Source organism: Trichoplusia ni, chromosome 1 (genome assembly GCF_003590095.1).
Source record: "Trichoplusia ni isolate ovarian cell line Hi5 chromosome 1, tn1, whole genome shotgun sequence".
Taxonomy (NCBI): Eukaryota; Metazoa; Arthropoda; class Insecta; order Lepidoptera; family Noctuidae; genus Trichoplusia; species Trichoplusia ni.
Window position 1 is genome coordinate 10355024 of NC_039478.1, and position 15543 is coordinate 10370566.

Below are 15543 nucleotides of genomic sequence, written 5' to 3' on the forward strand. Positions count from 1 at the left end.
TAAACCTTATGAACTTGCTGACATCTCTTTTACACGCGCGTTCAAAACACACAATTTTAAAACGGCTCAACCATTTTTTATCGTACATGCCTAAGAACACTAGCTCATAATTCACTTTTTATATGAAACTTATAACACCCCTTTTTGCATCAGGTGTTAATTATTCAGTAACCTGCTGTCCTATGTAAATTAATTTAGTTAAAAATAATAGGCATAAAATTGGTCAGTTCTTTTAATAATTTCGCCATGATGAGAAATTCCAAAACAATACCGTTCTAAAAAACACAATTCACGTCCAAAATTTATACCAGCACAAACGGGCAGTTTTCTCGTAAAAAAATATTCTTTTAAATTGCTTGCCGCGTTTCAATGACTGCTTTGATCCCATAAACTGTTTGTTGAGACCATAAAAGGCGTTCAATGTACACCATCCATCGCGATTTATACGCAAACTTGAAAACAATGGCCCTTTGATTTTCATTATTCGCATGTCTGCGTTGAGTTTATTGTTTTTATAGTAATAAATAGGGCTATTGTTGGTAAATACCTTTATTTAAAGGATAGTATTGTTCGGGATAGTCGAGTCAATGGGATCTGTTTTGGTTAATAATGTTTTGTAAGTTTTATCGGATTGAGTGTGTTTTATTTTATTTTTTATGGCATTTATTTAGAGACTGTTACGTTATGTCTGTTTCTTTGAGAGGCTTTCTGCCAATTTTGCCACAAAAAATCATTAGATTCTTAAAAAAGTTACGAGAAAGAGTAAGACCCATATTCACATCCATTAGCTGGTAAGACATGATTCGGATAGAACATTGCGTAAGCAAGACAACGTCTCCAACAGTGTCGACTTTCAACACGCTTCTAAAATAATATACATACCTATTAGAAAGACCTGTTTCCTAGTCTGGCAAATACACGATACAATTATTAAAAATACCTTTTTGACACTAAATAATACACTGAAATTATCCACGACAATTTCAATTCACCAAATTTTCTTCTTTTTGCTCATTGTATATTATGTAACTGATACTCAATATTCAACAGAAAATATAAAATTGATTTCTTGACAAAACATGTTTCTCCTAGAATATAAATAAACTTGTTTATTACAGCCTACCTGAGGGGGTTCGTCTAGACAGCTTGTTTTCATTCTTGTCACACACGTGTCATAATCATATGCGATATCTTCCATTTTCATATTTTTTCTTTGCTTGATATAGTGTTTTTGAATTTGGGTAGGTAAGTATTGTAAGTGTTATTTTTGTTGATATAATATCTGACTTGCTGTCAATGTACAGGTAAGGTGTAACGAGAAAAATCTAGTTATAGTAATGGAAATTAGTCTGGGTGAAAATAGTACCAATAATATTCTTTTAAATTTAATACAGAGAAGAGTTCTAAATTTGGGAAATAAAACTACTATTTTGATAAATTTTCGAGTCACATTTTATTATCACAAATGATATGTATTTCAATTGGGCCAGGGTTTTGACTGTCAAGGAGTTTCCAAAAAATGTTTTAAGTACCTATTTTTGTTTCACAAACTTAATAAAAATTATCAGAATAAATTGCATCAAGGTTGGTGAAACGTATGAAAGTGGGGCTCTACTCCACTTGCATGACCTAACTATTGCAGTTTTAATGAAAGAAAAAATAGGTAAGTGAAGGATTAAGTAAAAATAAAATAAATAAAGCTTCATCAAAATCACATAAATATTCGTCACCCATTAAATGACCCACGTCACTCATTGAGTGTATTATTCCTTTCCGTCAACCCGTAGAGCCACTTCATAAAGTCGTCAAATGCGTTCTTAATTCATCATCCCAAAGTTCAGTCATTTTTTGCGACAAGGGGTGAATTTTCAACTCCTGTCGTCAACGGTCTAACAAAGGGGAAGATTTTTAATGAATTTATAATGTTGGAAATGCTTGTGACGGCTTATGATGGTTTGGAAAAATTGACTTGTTATAAGATGTTACTTCTTGCCAAGTATAACGAATCATAATAAACGGAATCAGCTAAATGTTTTGAAAACATTGTGGCATTTTGATTAGTATTGCCATACACCGACACAAAAACGCGGATGACGTAGCACGGCGGTTCAGTCAGTCAGTAAGAGTCTGACACTACCCATTTCCTCCCCCGAGGGAGTGGGTGTCCATGAGGATTCCCCCGCCTTACCAAAAAAAAGGGTTTCTCAATTAGTATAGGTATGTGCTTTATAAATGCGTAAATTTAGAAGTTTAATTCATTCACAGTTTAGGAGCACCGCCTATCTCATACATTTATGATATCAATTTCAACAGTATACCTTTTCGTTACTGAAACCATGAGTCTTGGCGACCAGATTGATAATAACGTGATACTTTTAAGGCTTCCTTTTACTGTACAAAAAAATAATACTCCCAAAAGCTTCATTCGTAGCATGCCATTGTTTGGTTAAATAATATTACATTAGACAATGATGAAACGAAAGTATGTTATATCTCAGTCTGGTGAAATCCTTGGACTGCCTTTCAGGAAACAAGTATGTATGTTGAGCGCATTCCGAAATGTCTCCTCAATTCTTATGTTGAACAATGCGGGATCAATTTTTGTACGTCATATGAATATATTCTTGTTGTTGTTTTTTTGGTACTTGAGTAAATAATTATATCTTTCAGGGGTTTTCACTGTAACATTTTGGGCAGTCATTCTGGTACAGAATAAAATTAATGACACATATTTTTAAGGGAAATACATTAAAATTTCTTTACTACGGGTGGAGTATTTTAGTTCTTTATTTTTATATTCTTATAATCGAAGGAAAACATCGGGAGGAAACCTGAAATCCAAAAATTTTAAATTGAAATCGCATCACGCAGTGATCTAGCGTGGTGATCAGTGCTCAAACCTCTTCTCGTATAGAGAAGGGGTTATATAGGTTATGATAATTATAACAGCACTCTGTAATGTGAAAGGGCAAAAATCTTTACCACCAACAACACGCGTAGTGAAACCATATTGCCTAGCAAACTACTAAACGGATCAGAAAAATAGCTGAGAAAATCCAAATAAAACTAACACTTATGTAAAATAAAATGGAATGGACTAACTAACAAGCCTCCACGGACTAGATTCAATCTGAGCAATCTGTATTGAACAACATCGTGTAAAGGCTAACACAAAATGATCCTGACTTTATTTTAGCCTGGAATATACCGCCAGCAACAGAGGTCGGCTTGGATTACTTTGGATCATCTTTAGAAGGTATCAGTCCTGGTTTCTACTATTTTTTTGGTCTTTAAAAAATAATCCTAGTGTCGCGGGGGTTTTCACAAACATACAAATCACATGCACAAAGACACCTTGACTCAGGATAAGCATTTGAAGATCGCACAAATGCTGGTCTTACGCGGGCATCGAACCCGCGACTTATCGCGCTCAGTAGATTTGGCGTGGTGACGTCAAGCACTCAGCTATCCGTGCACTGACTTCTTTAGAGGTAACAACTCAAAGGGTATAAATGAAAAAGAAATACTAAGGCTCCGCTGTCTTTTACAATTTGTCAGTTTGTTAGCAGGTTATATCTGATGAACTGTGGCTGTTAGTTAACCCTGACCGTACAGAACATCCTATCGAGTCAGGAAAATTTGAGGTTTTCGCGTACGCATATGGTAGGCATAGAATATATTTACAGGCATTGCTTCTTTGATTTTATAAAAACGGTGTTACGAAAATACAACTGGCACAATATTTCTACAAGGTCCTTACTATGTTATCCATTGTGGCATAGATAGAGACTATAACAAGATTCCTAATAAATACTACTTCTAAATAGTTTCTAGATGTCCTCTATACACTGTCCTACTGGTCTAATGGTTAGTGACCCTGGTTGCTGTACCGGAGGACAAGGCTTCGATTCTCATCCAGGACAAATGTTTGCGTGTATTACTTATGAAAATATAAGAACATTTAGAAAAAATGATTTAAAATGAAATCTGATATTTTTAGTATAATACTAAAATACGACTATTTGAGTGCTTTTTCCCGATCATATTCACCTTGAAGCAACTGCTAGGCCTTCTTTGCTTATACCTTTCTGATCATTCCTCATTATTAAGAAGCGTTGTAATATGTTTGTAAATACTTACACTATACTTACCTTACAACTGCTTCAGTGATGGCTCTCCAGCTAATTTTGTATTAAATATTTTGTCGATATTGTGATATCACAATTCGTCATGTTTTTTTTTTGTAAGTGCTTTACATTGGACTAGGAATTTATTTTTGATTGTTAGATGAGGTAAATTTTATAGACTAGATTATTTATCTTTACTGTTTGTTTCACTTTATTTTTATTTTTTAAGACCTAATGGATTATTGATATCTGTCATTTACGGACTAAGCTTATCAATTTATAGATCTAAATTTGCTTCAGTAGATCACTTAAATAAATTATAAAGTTATGTCTTGGATCAACGGTATAAGTAGTTTTTACTGTTTGATCTAGATCAATCTAGTATCATTAGTATGCTTCAATTTGATAGGTAACACAAATAAAATTCCCTGAAATAATTTTCATATTTTTTTATTAAATCATATTTTTACAAAGAAACTATTCACATGAAAATCATTACAATTACCTTGATATTAACAGTTGACATATAGATCCGATAAAAGATGTCAAACATCAGTTTCTAAGACTAGATAATTACAATATTTACAGCACTATTTACATAGATACAGTTGAAGAAAATAAATTCGACATAGACCATTATGATATTCCATAAAAAATATAAAACATATTCACAGCCAGAAAATAAAAGAAAGAAATAAAAAATCTCAAGTCTTTTACATTATGTGGGTACGTGTTCCAACATTTCGGGTAGCGCATTGTATGCGACCATATTACCAAAACCTTTAGGTTCCTTTTTGGTTACAATGGCGACGATTTCTTCTTCTGGTGGCGGCGGTGGGAAGTCAGCATTAGAGTCCACGACCGCAGATATATCATCTAGACTAAGAACTACTTCTCTATTGTCAATCTCGATTCTGTTACGCTCTAAGGAACTATCCTCCATAATGCTGTACAGATTCTCAGATTTACTCTTACTGTACATTTGTCAGGAATTCATGTAAAATGGATCGTTCATATTGACTCCATCGTTGACCGTGTTCCCTTTTTGGGACCACCGTTTCTGCTGATGCTTTATCCTATAAATAATTTCGTCGTGTATAACTCCGAAACACATGGCTGTTAGCGCTAGACCCGTCAAAGTGTATGCAGAACAGAACCATAACGTCGTTGATTTGATAGTGTAATACCTAACACCATTGATGGTGGTGTAGCTCATGCCAGGAATGATATTACCGAAGCCAATGGTGCTTAACGCCATAAAACAGAAATAAAAACCGTCAATGATACCCAAATTGTCTATCTTAAAAAGTACCACTGCACCGATCACTATGTATATAAAAATCGCTGCTAAACACAAAAGCACGGGAGCTAGAATGCTCAAACCGTGCATGGATAGTTTTGAGTCCGTGTCTGGCCAACTGATGACGTCATCTTTAGCTGTGCTTGTTGTAGGTCTTTCGGACAGCGACAAATCTTTTTGACTATCCGGTTTTAAGACATAGCATTCTTCTGTAGGAGTTTTGCTCGTGTTTTGGCTGTTGAGCATTTCTTCCTGCTGTCTCTTTAGTTTCATTCTCCGTTCTTTGTCTGCCATTCTTCGCTCGTCATAGCAGCAGTAGCCGCAGTTGGAGCAGAGGCAGCAGCAGAGGGCGCGGCTGAAGACACTGCGCGCCATCTTGGAGAGTAAGGAACCGACGCTTGACAGATAGACCAGTGTTAGTGGAATGCCTATCAAGGCGTAAATGATGGTCACGCCTTTGCCAAGAATAGTCCTTGGCGCGATGTTTCCGTAACCTGGAAAATGAGAATTAATTAAATCAATATTATATATAAAAAATCAGATAGCTTGGATGTTGTTTCCTCATTAGATATTCATTACAATTGGTTTTACGTACTTGCTAATCCAAATAGAAATTTTAGGCTTTAATTAAAACAATGAGACCTAAACCAATCACCGATGTACGAATGAAACTAATTTTGATTTCAATATTAAAGCATCATTTGTATAGCTCTGACATCTTAATTAGCAACGGCATTAAATAGAACAAAATGTTAAGCCTGACGAACATTTTGAAGTATGCTTCAATGATATTAGGGAAAATAGCACAAAGGATAAAATTCTCACCTATAGTTGTTAAAACTGTAAGCGAGTAGAAAAACGCCAGCGCCAAATTCCACTCGTGCTCTTCGTAATGGTTTGTTAGGTCGCTCCCGAATTCGCCGAGAGCCATCTCTCTGTAACTGACGCCATATTGTGACGCCATCTCCGTTGTCACCCTCTGCACCAACTCGTTTTGAAACTTTAAAATCTCCTGAGCCGCTAACCTCGTCCAATTCTCTCTATACAAAATATTTAGCGACACTGTTATCTCCCAAATATTTTCCACAGCTCTGCTTCTGGCATCCCAAAAGTAATTAGCCGACAGCGTTAAGTTACTGTAGTCGTAATCTTCGTCCGGCTTTTTGTGCGTACTATTTTGATCTCTATGTGTAATTTTTTGTCTGTCTGGTAATATTCTAGGCCTAGCCGGAACTTCTGCACCGCCTTCGATGGCGAGAAATATGAAGGATCCCAGGAAAGTATAAGCTATGAGTACTATAAAAATCACGACGTTTGTTAGTGAGCCAATAATGAATTGTTTTCTTCTGTACTTAGTAGTTTTGAAACAAAAGCAACAAATAACCTTTTGGCGTGATGTTTGTGTTCTCTTTCTGCTATTAGATACCATGGAGTCGCCATCTTGGCATCTGTCCAAAGGGATCCCGCCATTTAGCGACGGCTTTGCCAACGTGTACTGTTCGAACCGGCTGATTGCTTCTTTGTCCAATACTACATGATCTATATCCATTTTGGTGTGTTACGTTCTACCTTTGCTTGACGTCATTATATTGGACCATCTGTAACAAAAGAAAAAAAGAGATTAGTTATTGTAATAAATTTACCTTTAAAAATTTTTGGACAACACAAAATCTGCACTTGATTCCAGTATTTTTTTATTCAAATTCAATACATGTAGGATAAAAGGGAAAAGAGAGAGACAAGTGTCCGTTTAAATCGTTTATTGAGTACTAGTTAAATAAAACAGCATTTTCTTAGACAATTTACACAGAAAAAGCACCTCAGTCTCAAGTCACATCTTCGTTTCAACTGTCTATACGAAAAGTCTCGAATCCGAAAGTTATTTCCGGATTCGAGACTTTATCAAAAATTTTTTCTTTAAATTTTAGAATTTATTGAATTTTAGTTCTTAAATCAAAAATCTAGTTTTAAATATATTGCGTTTAGAAAAACATAAGTAAGTAATGCAAGTAGTATTTCCATGCAAATAGTATTTTCCAATCCTACAAACATAAATTTCTCGTATCACTAAAAAGCGTCTTCAATTAGGGCTCGGCAAAACATCTCTTCAAATATTTTTCCAAAACAAACGTCAACTAAGACGAATATTCTAATCAAGGTCACGAAATACACTTCGCGCAAAATAAGGTCGTCTGCGTAGACACGGTGAAGCGCTTACATAGTTAGACAAAGTACTTGAACAGTTCCATTGTGGCTAATTAGCAGAACCAACTGAAAGTCCTAGAAAGACGATTAGAAGCAAAAGTCGAGTAAGACTCGTCGTTGTCGACCAAGTTGTCTCGTCTATACAAATAATTTTGTAACCAATTCCCAAATTGGATTATTTGAAATTTGAGTCAAGGAATAAATATAAATGAAATAGGGTAAGCCTGTAATATTTTAAGAAACAAGCTTTATTATTTATGAAATTTTGTAGGTTGTAATTTGTTAATCTGTAAACTGATGCTTAAATACCTAGTTTGGTAGAGTAACGAACTTTACGAAAATTAAATGGAAAATATACCTTGTAGCTAACTCATTAACGTTAAAAATAGAACGATTTGTACAAACGGCCTGGTACAAAGTACCAGGGTTTACAAGGACCAACTGCATATCTCAGAACGATACCCCTTAGTCTGGCTGTCAGACTAGTTTCTCACTCTCCGTACCGATTGTCAAAGATGTATAAATAACACTCAGGACGTACAATTCGACATGCTTTCGAAAGATGTAGAAACTCGTTATAACGTGGCTATTCATCCATAGACCAATCGTATTAAGCATAGATTTCCGTTTGATCGATCAACTAGTTCCGTTGTAGCTTAGCCACGAGTTTCTTATTATCCGAAGAAAAATGAAGATACTCAAAAAACGACTCCCATAGAAAATACACACACAACAGATTGGACTAAAGTCCTAAAATATAGATCTAAAAATATAGATAGATATATGTTCGATAGTCAAGATAGCTTTAACACAACATACTACGACACACTGAATCCACAACAGCAATCATATCACACATACAATTTTCAAGTAGGTATCGGTAAACCCGTATTTAGGCCGCCGTTAAGTGGGTAGTCATTTTTCAAAGTCTCTTTAGATGGGGAAATAGGTGACAAATGAAGAAGTATAGATTTAAAGGCATGATTAATGATCAGGCGATATCGTGGTGTGTGAGCATCGGGGAACACGATATCTGGTATAAGATGTGGTAGGTTTAGAAACGGGTAATTAAATAACTCAAAAATATTTTTTTTTGTTTTAGCCTTAGGTACTTGTATAAGCAATGTTTTATTTCGTGGAATGAAAGCATGGAGTCGTAATTAGGAAGTTACGTTTGCTCTTGGAAATGAAAAAATAAACGCCAAGAAGTTTAGAATCAAATTCTAAAAAATATTCTTTCAATTGCGGAAGGTCCCACAATCATTCAAAGCACATACACAAGACACGCAGATTCGGACCCAGACAATCCTTCGTAGATCACGCAAATGCTTAACCTACGTGGGCATCCAACCTGCATCACGTGGCGCACAGTTCTTAGACCTGGCGTCGTGACCTACACCTATCCGTTACTACTCACTTATCCGTTCAGTCTAACTGTTGGGTTTATTTGTACATACTACCTTTGATTAACGAATCTTGCTTTGTAAAGCAAAATCATTATCTGATATAGACTCTTACAAACTGTTACATCCCTTAGATGCTACTGAATTGCCTACTTGCATATATACACCGTGATTTTTTAGTCGTCTTACAAAAGCAGCCCAGTTCATATATCCAATGACTAGAACACGTTCATGATAAAAAAATAGGTATTTATGAGATTTGAAAAAAAATGAAATGCAATTTTTATTCAATATTATGATGCAATTCGTAGTTTTTTTGAAACACAGCTCTGTTGCGAGTGCGGTCCGAGCCTTGTAACAATGGTGAGGGGCGCGGGCGGTGGCAATTTTATCATTTTTAAGAGTATATTTCAGATTTATCTTGTTTAATTTTCTTCGTACTTATTATCTTAGTTGATGATAAAAAAATAATAATCGCGCCTAGGGGTATTTTACGTCGGATACATGAACTGGGCTACTTTTGTAAGATGACTAAAAAATCACCGTGTATAATCTTTTTCCCGCTTGTCCTACAAAACTGCCTTTATCTGTGTCAAATATCAGCAATAATTGACTATAAATGCTCATACTTTTCCCAAATAGAGTTAGTTTGCCAGAGTTTAGGCTTATAGTGCTGATCTGATCTAACCGGGTCGGTATAACCCTTCACTAGGGTAACCGCGCAATTGTGAGTGTAGTACAGTTAAAATACTTATTGTAAAACATTTAAAGATATATTTTTATTTAAAAGGTGTAGTCTGTAAAAAAATGATAATAAACTAATGTGTAACTCGCAGTGTGTTTTTTTTTATATAACTGCCGAGTCGCTCAGTCTAACAGAACGTTGGTAGAGAAACGATTTTCTTTTTCGAAGGACATTTTTATTTGTAGTTTTCTTTACGGACTTTGTACAAAAATTACTAGGTTTTTTTAATGATTGAATGGTTGCTAGTGCCAGTTTTTTTATAAATTATGATTTCATTGTTGAAAGATACAGACTTTTATATAAAAACTTTATCCAGTAGCACCTAAAAACAAGTTTTTTCATCAAACTTTAATAAAATTTCAGTTTCTGTAACAATTAAATTAGTCTTTCTAACAACAAATCTAAGTGACTGAGTTTTTTGCTTATATAAGGTAGGTTTAAGAAACTTTGTACTAATTTTGAAGAAAAACTTCAAAAAACTTTTTGGTGGTGAAATAGATTTTTGTTCGGTGATTTTACTTTTATTTAGATTTTTGGCATAAGTTTGAGTAAAATCTATCGTTCTAACTTTTATCATTGTAAAAATGCGTCGTAACGTTATTACAAAAAAACGTTAAAACAGTTGATACATTTATACACAGAGACATGCTTGAACATGGCTGAAAAAGGACAAAAACCTAAATAGACAACAAAAATGTATGTGCACTAATTAAATATTTTTTAATTTTCAGATATTTAGCTCTATAGCGATCAGTAAATTAGCACTTAGACTAATATCAATCTAAATCAAATTTCGCATTATCTTATAGTACCTCCACTACTCCTACTTTTTGCAAATAAATCTCTCATCAAAAGTGCAAAAACTTTACAGAAAAAGATTTTATACAAAACACTAAAACACATCCAAACTTGTATTCCGTTTAAAAGGTTGAACACACAATCTATCTACCAACTCCAATACATTTATTTGGCAAACCATGCGAATTCGCGATACATACATCCCTCGTTCAAATGAAACCGCCCCTACGTGTGTCGAAAACAAATGTTTTATAAACAAACAAGAAAAACTCCAGGTTTCATCCATCAGAATGGATACCTTTCTAGCTGATGTGAATTATGTACATATTTACCTTCAGATCAAAAATGTATGTAGATAGGAATATTCTGATGATTCGCTAACCTAGGTGGGAAGCTTGTTACATTATGATGGATAGAGAGAGGCATGATTGTTGAACTGCCGAGTTTAAGGTCGGTGGTTAGAAGTCCGGCACGTAATAATGTCTAGTCTAATGTATGTGCGTACTAGCTATTGCTTGCTGCTTCATCCTGTGGGATGTCGGTTATGGCTGTGAAAACATAAGCCTATACCTACCTATGTTATAGCGAAGTCGGATTAAAGTAGCCTATACTTTAGTCGAAAGTGCCAGCTACCACCAAACTAATTTTTTTCGAAATTAGACAGGCAATTTCTGCGTGAAGATGTAACGAATTAGCAATTTTTTTACTGCTCATGTATTTTTTTTCCCGCTATAACAAAAAATTATGAAAATAAACATCGGAGTAAGTTACTGTTGTTTCGGTCTTAAGATTGATGATCATTTTTTATGAAACCCTTACCTTTCATTTAATTAGTATTTTTTTGTCATCAGTACAAACACTCAAATAATTATTATCGGTTACTTAATGTCAGGAGAGATCTCAATTTATTGAGCATTTTAACAGATATCCAGTTTAGCCCACAATATCAGATTAAAAAACCCAGTATTAAACGTACAAAATATGTTATAAAATTATTTCACACCCTAAGCATGTTTCTACTTTTTCATTTTTTAATTCACAATTGACTTTTCAATTTCACAACATAAAAACTCCAAATTTCAACAACATCAACTCAACCTCAGGCGAAGTAGAAAATCGTCAATCAATGCCCAAAAATTTCTACAATCAGGAAAATATTTTTCACGCTCCTGAGGAAGGTATACGTAAATATATTTGGATATTTCTCCAGCTTTTCGCACCTTCGCTTTATGAACGGGAGCTAAAATATTGATATATCAATGGGCTATAACCGTCCCGCATAAGGAAAATACAGAATTTTCTATACGGTGCAAAAATCTTCTATTTCTATATATTGGCATAATTGAGGCCGATTTATGGACCACTTTTGCAGAAATCAAGTTATATAAGTGGAGTAAATAAAGCTGAATGCGACTATTGAAATGCTGAAGAGATGACTATTGAAATTCTGAATGATGGATGGATGGATGACGATGATAAATATCGTATGCTTGACTTTATCGTTTTCCTGGTATTTTCTAAAGAGGAAGACAAACTGTATTTATGAGCGTACAAAAAGATTGAGGGAAAACAGTATGTAGGTGACACTAGAAATAAAACTCTAAATAAATCATGATAAGAAATAATTTTTGTCGGAGAAACTAATTCGTCAGGGTAATTATTTCACCAAAATTCTTCAACACGATTTATCAAAACTGCTTAAACTAAAAACTAGAAGACAAAATTTGCATCTGGCACTTTGAATTTATACTCCACAAACTCACGAAAAATTTTATCATTAAAAATATGCAAAAAACTTTCTCTACCACAAAACTACTAAACTCCCATTCAGACTAAAAATTAAATCCTCCAAAATGTCAATTAAGATTGAATAGTACGCAGGTGCAAAACTAGTTAAAACTGGTATAAACGGGTACATACTAGTTTAAACCGGTGAAAATCTGCCAAATCTGGCGTCAACTGGTGTTTTAACGAGTGGATGCAAGTGGAAAGCCAATTTCAGGTTGAAAACAATATGTGCACGCCATTAAGAGCCGTGGCCGCTAATGACACGTGAACATGGATTCACTGGACTGTTAAACCTGTTGTAACTTATTATTTGTTGGTTTTTGCATTTTGTATTTATAATGCGTTTTAATATGGATGTAAATGGTCGTGTTTTGTGGTATATTATGGAACTTAGCAATAGAAGGTATTATAAAACTTTGTCATCAAAATATATTACGGAACGCAGACATGGTTCCTGACACAGCTTCGAAGTCCGCCAGGTTCTGCAGACGAACTATAGGACGCAACATTCTACGAGTGAAGCTCAGCGTCCTCCTTAAGAAACTCGATACTACGCTCAAAAATGAAAATAGCTCTCATAAAGCGGAAAGAAGATGTCGGGAGGAGCTTGATTCCTTTTCGGAAAAAAATGAAAGGAGAAGGGAAGCCTTTGTCCTGCATTGGGACACGAATAACTAATAAAGATGATGAATGGGACCTATAATTTATTTTTAATCAAAAGTCGATATTAACTGTTACAAGTCACACGTAGATAGTTCCAAAAAATAAACACGCCATTAAATCATTTATGAAAGAATCTATCGAACACATCCGCAGCTGTCCAGCACACATCTTTATACGACTGACACTTAACAGCAAAAAGGCGAACACTATATTTCTATCAACGGAAAAATCTCGATGCGTTGATATTTTGTATCGTCCCTCCTACTCCTGTCGAAATCTTGATAAGGGTTCGTACTTATTACATTATTTACTGTAGTGCCCGTTCGTAATAAGTGGTAAACGGTACCAACACGGTCTGTGAATAAAATTCTTGTGTTCGGAAAAAAAAATCTCACACCTTTTCTTGGTTGTTAAGGGGGAACAGAATTTCTTGGTATAACAGTCATGCGGTTGTTCTTGTTCGGAATTTTCTCGAATACCTGGACTTTTTTGGTTTACTGGTAAACTCAAATCTTATTTCCAATACGCATAGTAAATTTTTGTTCTTCTGGTACACATTTAAGCCTATTCTCATCTCTACTCATGTGATTTTTTTGTATGTTATGCCAAAAGTCGTCGATATTGTCGTTCACATAAAAACACCAGTGTTAATCATTTTAATGAAAGTCTTCTGTGGAAAGAGTGGGTGGAATTAAGTAAGGTCTAGGTTCGCTAAGATTTTAAATTATATTTAAATAACTATAGGTACTTTAGCTGCTGAGAACATGACTAGAGGATACTGTGATTCATGTGTTGGTATTACAATAACAATTGCGAATTCTATGAGCCCGATACGATTAGCTTTGCTCAACTAATTTCAACACAATTCTACGTAATCTTCATGTTTTGTACTAGTGACAAATATCTAACATTTGTCCTTCCCACAAGTTATCATATTTCTGTAACAAAGGGACCCATTTTGGGACACATTTTGGGCTTTTGTACATCAAGCTTCGGTTGAAAGTGTGGTCGGAGGAAAATGTTCAGTTTCAGTTGAAATTTTGTTGAAGTACTTGAATTATGCTGTACTTGTGTTTTCGACTTCCTTGTAGCAAAATATAATCTGGTGTTTTTTTATAGGATGTTGTTTTATATAGTGAAGGTTTGTAAATATCTACTTTTGAATTAGGTAGATATATGAATGGTTCAAGAGAAGAAAGAAAAGATTCTTATTTGTCACAAAAACTTATGCAAACCAAGTTATAAATAGCATTTTAATATAAATAATATAAAGGTCAACTGCGACTTTATATCTTCATCAACGGTTGCTTTGCCTTGATTATATTTTGTTTGTTGTCTAGTTATATTCATATGGTACAGCCTGGTGATAACACAGATAAAGGAACAGACGGCTAGACAGCCAGACAAGCAGTCAAATAGATAGACAGACAACTTCTGAGTAGCGACCTTCTATCTTCTACTCACAGCACTTGCTCTAAAACGACAAAATATCTCGAGAAGCAAGCAAGTCTTTTTGTATCCTACACGTTGAAATAAGTCTTCATAAATTTCATAGGCATTTAAGTACCCTTGTTTCAAGAGACATTCAAAGCTAAGTGTTTTCCCTCGTTATTTTGGCAAAACAGTTAAGTAAATCACCTTGGTATTACAAACTGTCACAATAAGAACATAATTATGTCTAGGTAACACACAAATAATATACAAGGCATAGGAAGGCGTACGAATAATACTAGGTATTACACAAACAGGTATGATATACGTACCTGTTATCTGTACTGAATACTTAGGGATATAATATGGTCAGTAACCATTTTTTAATCTGTCTCTAATGGAAGATGAGCTAGAAGACTTGCAAGAGGCTGACCAAGAAGCAATCGATCTGGTTAGTTCTTATTCACGTTATCTAGCAAAGTACTCATTTATACCAAAAAGGAGAATCTCATCACCAAGTAAATTTTGAAGCTAAACATAAATATACAACCCACGGATAATTCTTAACAAATAACTCTAATTCATTAAAAATCTTCAGCTGAAAAGAATATTATCTCGCAAAATTCATAATGAATTTGAAGCCAAGCCAGCCTCTCGAAATGTATACAGTTTAATATCAGCACGCCCCCAGGCGTTTCTCGCCGTTTATCAAACGCGTGCAGTATTACATATCATCTAATTTATGCTAATTATTCGAATCCACCTGCAAGCCTCATTAGCAAGTCAGAGGTTTTTCCAAGACTTGACTCCGCATAATAATAAAGTATAATTTTTGGGAATTTCTGAAGAGGGCTTTTCGTATAATTTATGAGGTTTTGGAGACGTGTTTTGTTTTCTTTTTAGGTCTAGATGTAAATGTAGATTAAGTTATTCTCAGACTTATATAAATCTTAGAAATGGTGATAATTATCAAATAAAATCTGTGATGGATGCCGGATTAATCCTAGCTTTTCCTAGAAATAGCAAAATTAAATTAGGTTGAACTGTAAAAAACTCCAATACAGCCTAGGATATACAAAAAAA

General features: G+C 34.6%; 1 protein-coding gene across 2 annotated transcripts in view; it reads right to left on the bottom strand.

Moving 5' to 3' along the window:
• Positions 1-4768: 4768 nt before the first annotated feature.
• Positions 4769-15543, bottom strand: part of LOC113494196 (uncoordinated protein 58-like) — a 309932-nt gene continuing 299157 nt past the window's right edge. For both annotated transcript variants that reach the window (XM_026872418.1, XM_026872409.1), the window contains 2 exons: positions 6253-7025; positions 4769-5921 (listed from right to left, as the gene is read on the bottom strand). In XM_026872418.1, coding sequence (XP_026728219.1) covers positions 5113-5921; positions 6253-6976 — 1533 coding nt within the window. In that variant the 5' untranslated portion in view covers positions 6977-7025 and the 3' untranslated portion in view covers positions 4769-5112. The remainder of the gene's footprint in view (positions 5922-6252; positions 7026-15543) is intronic.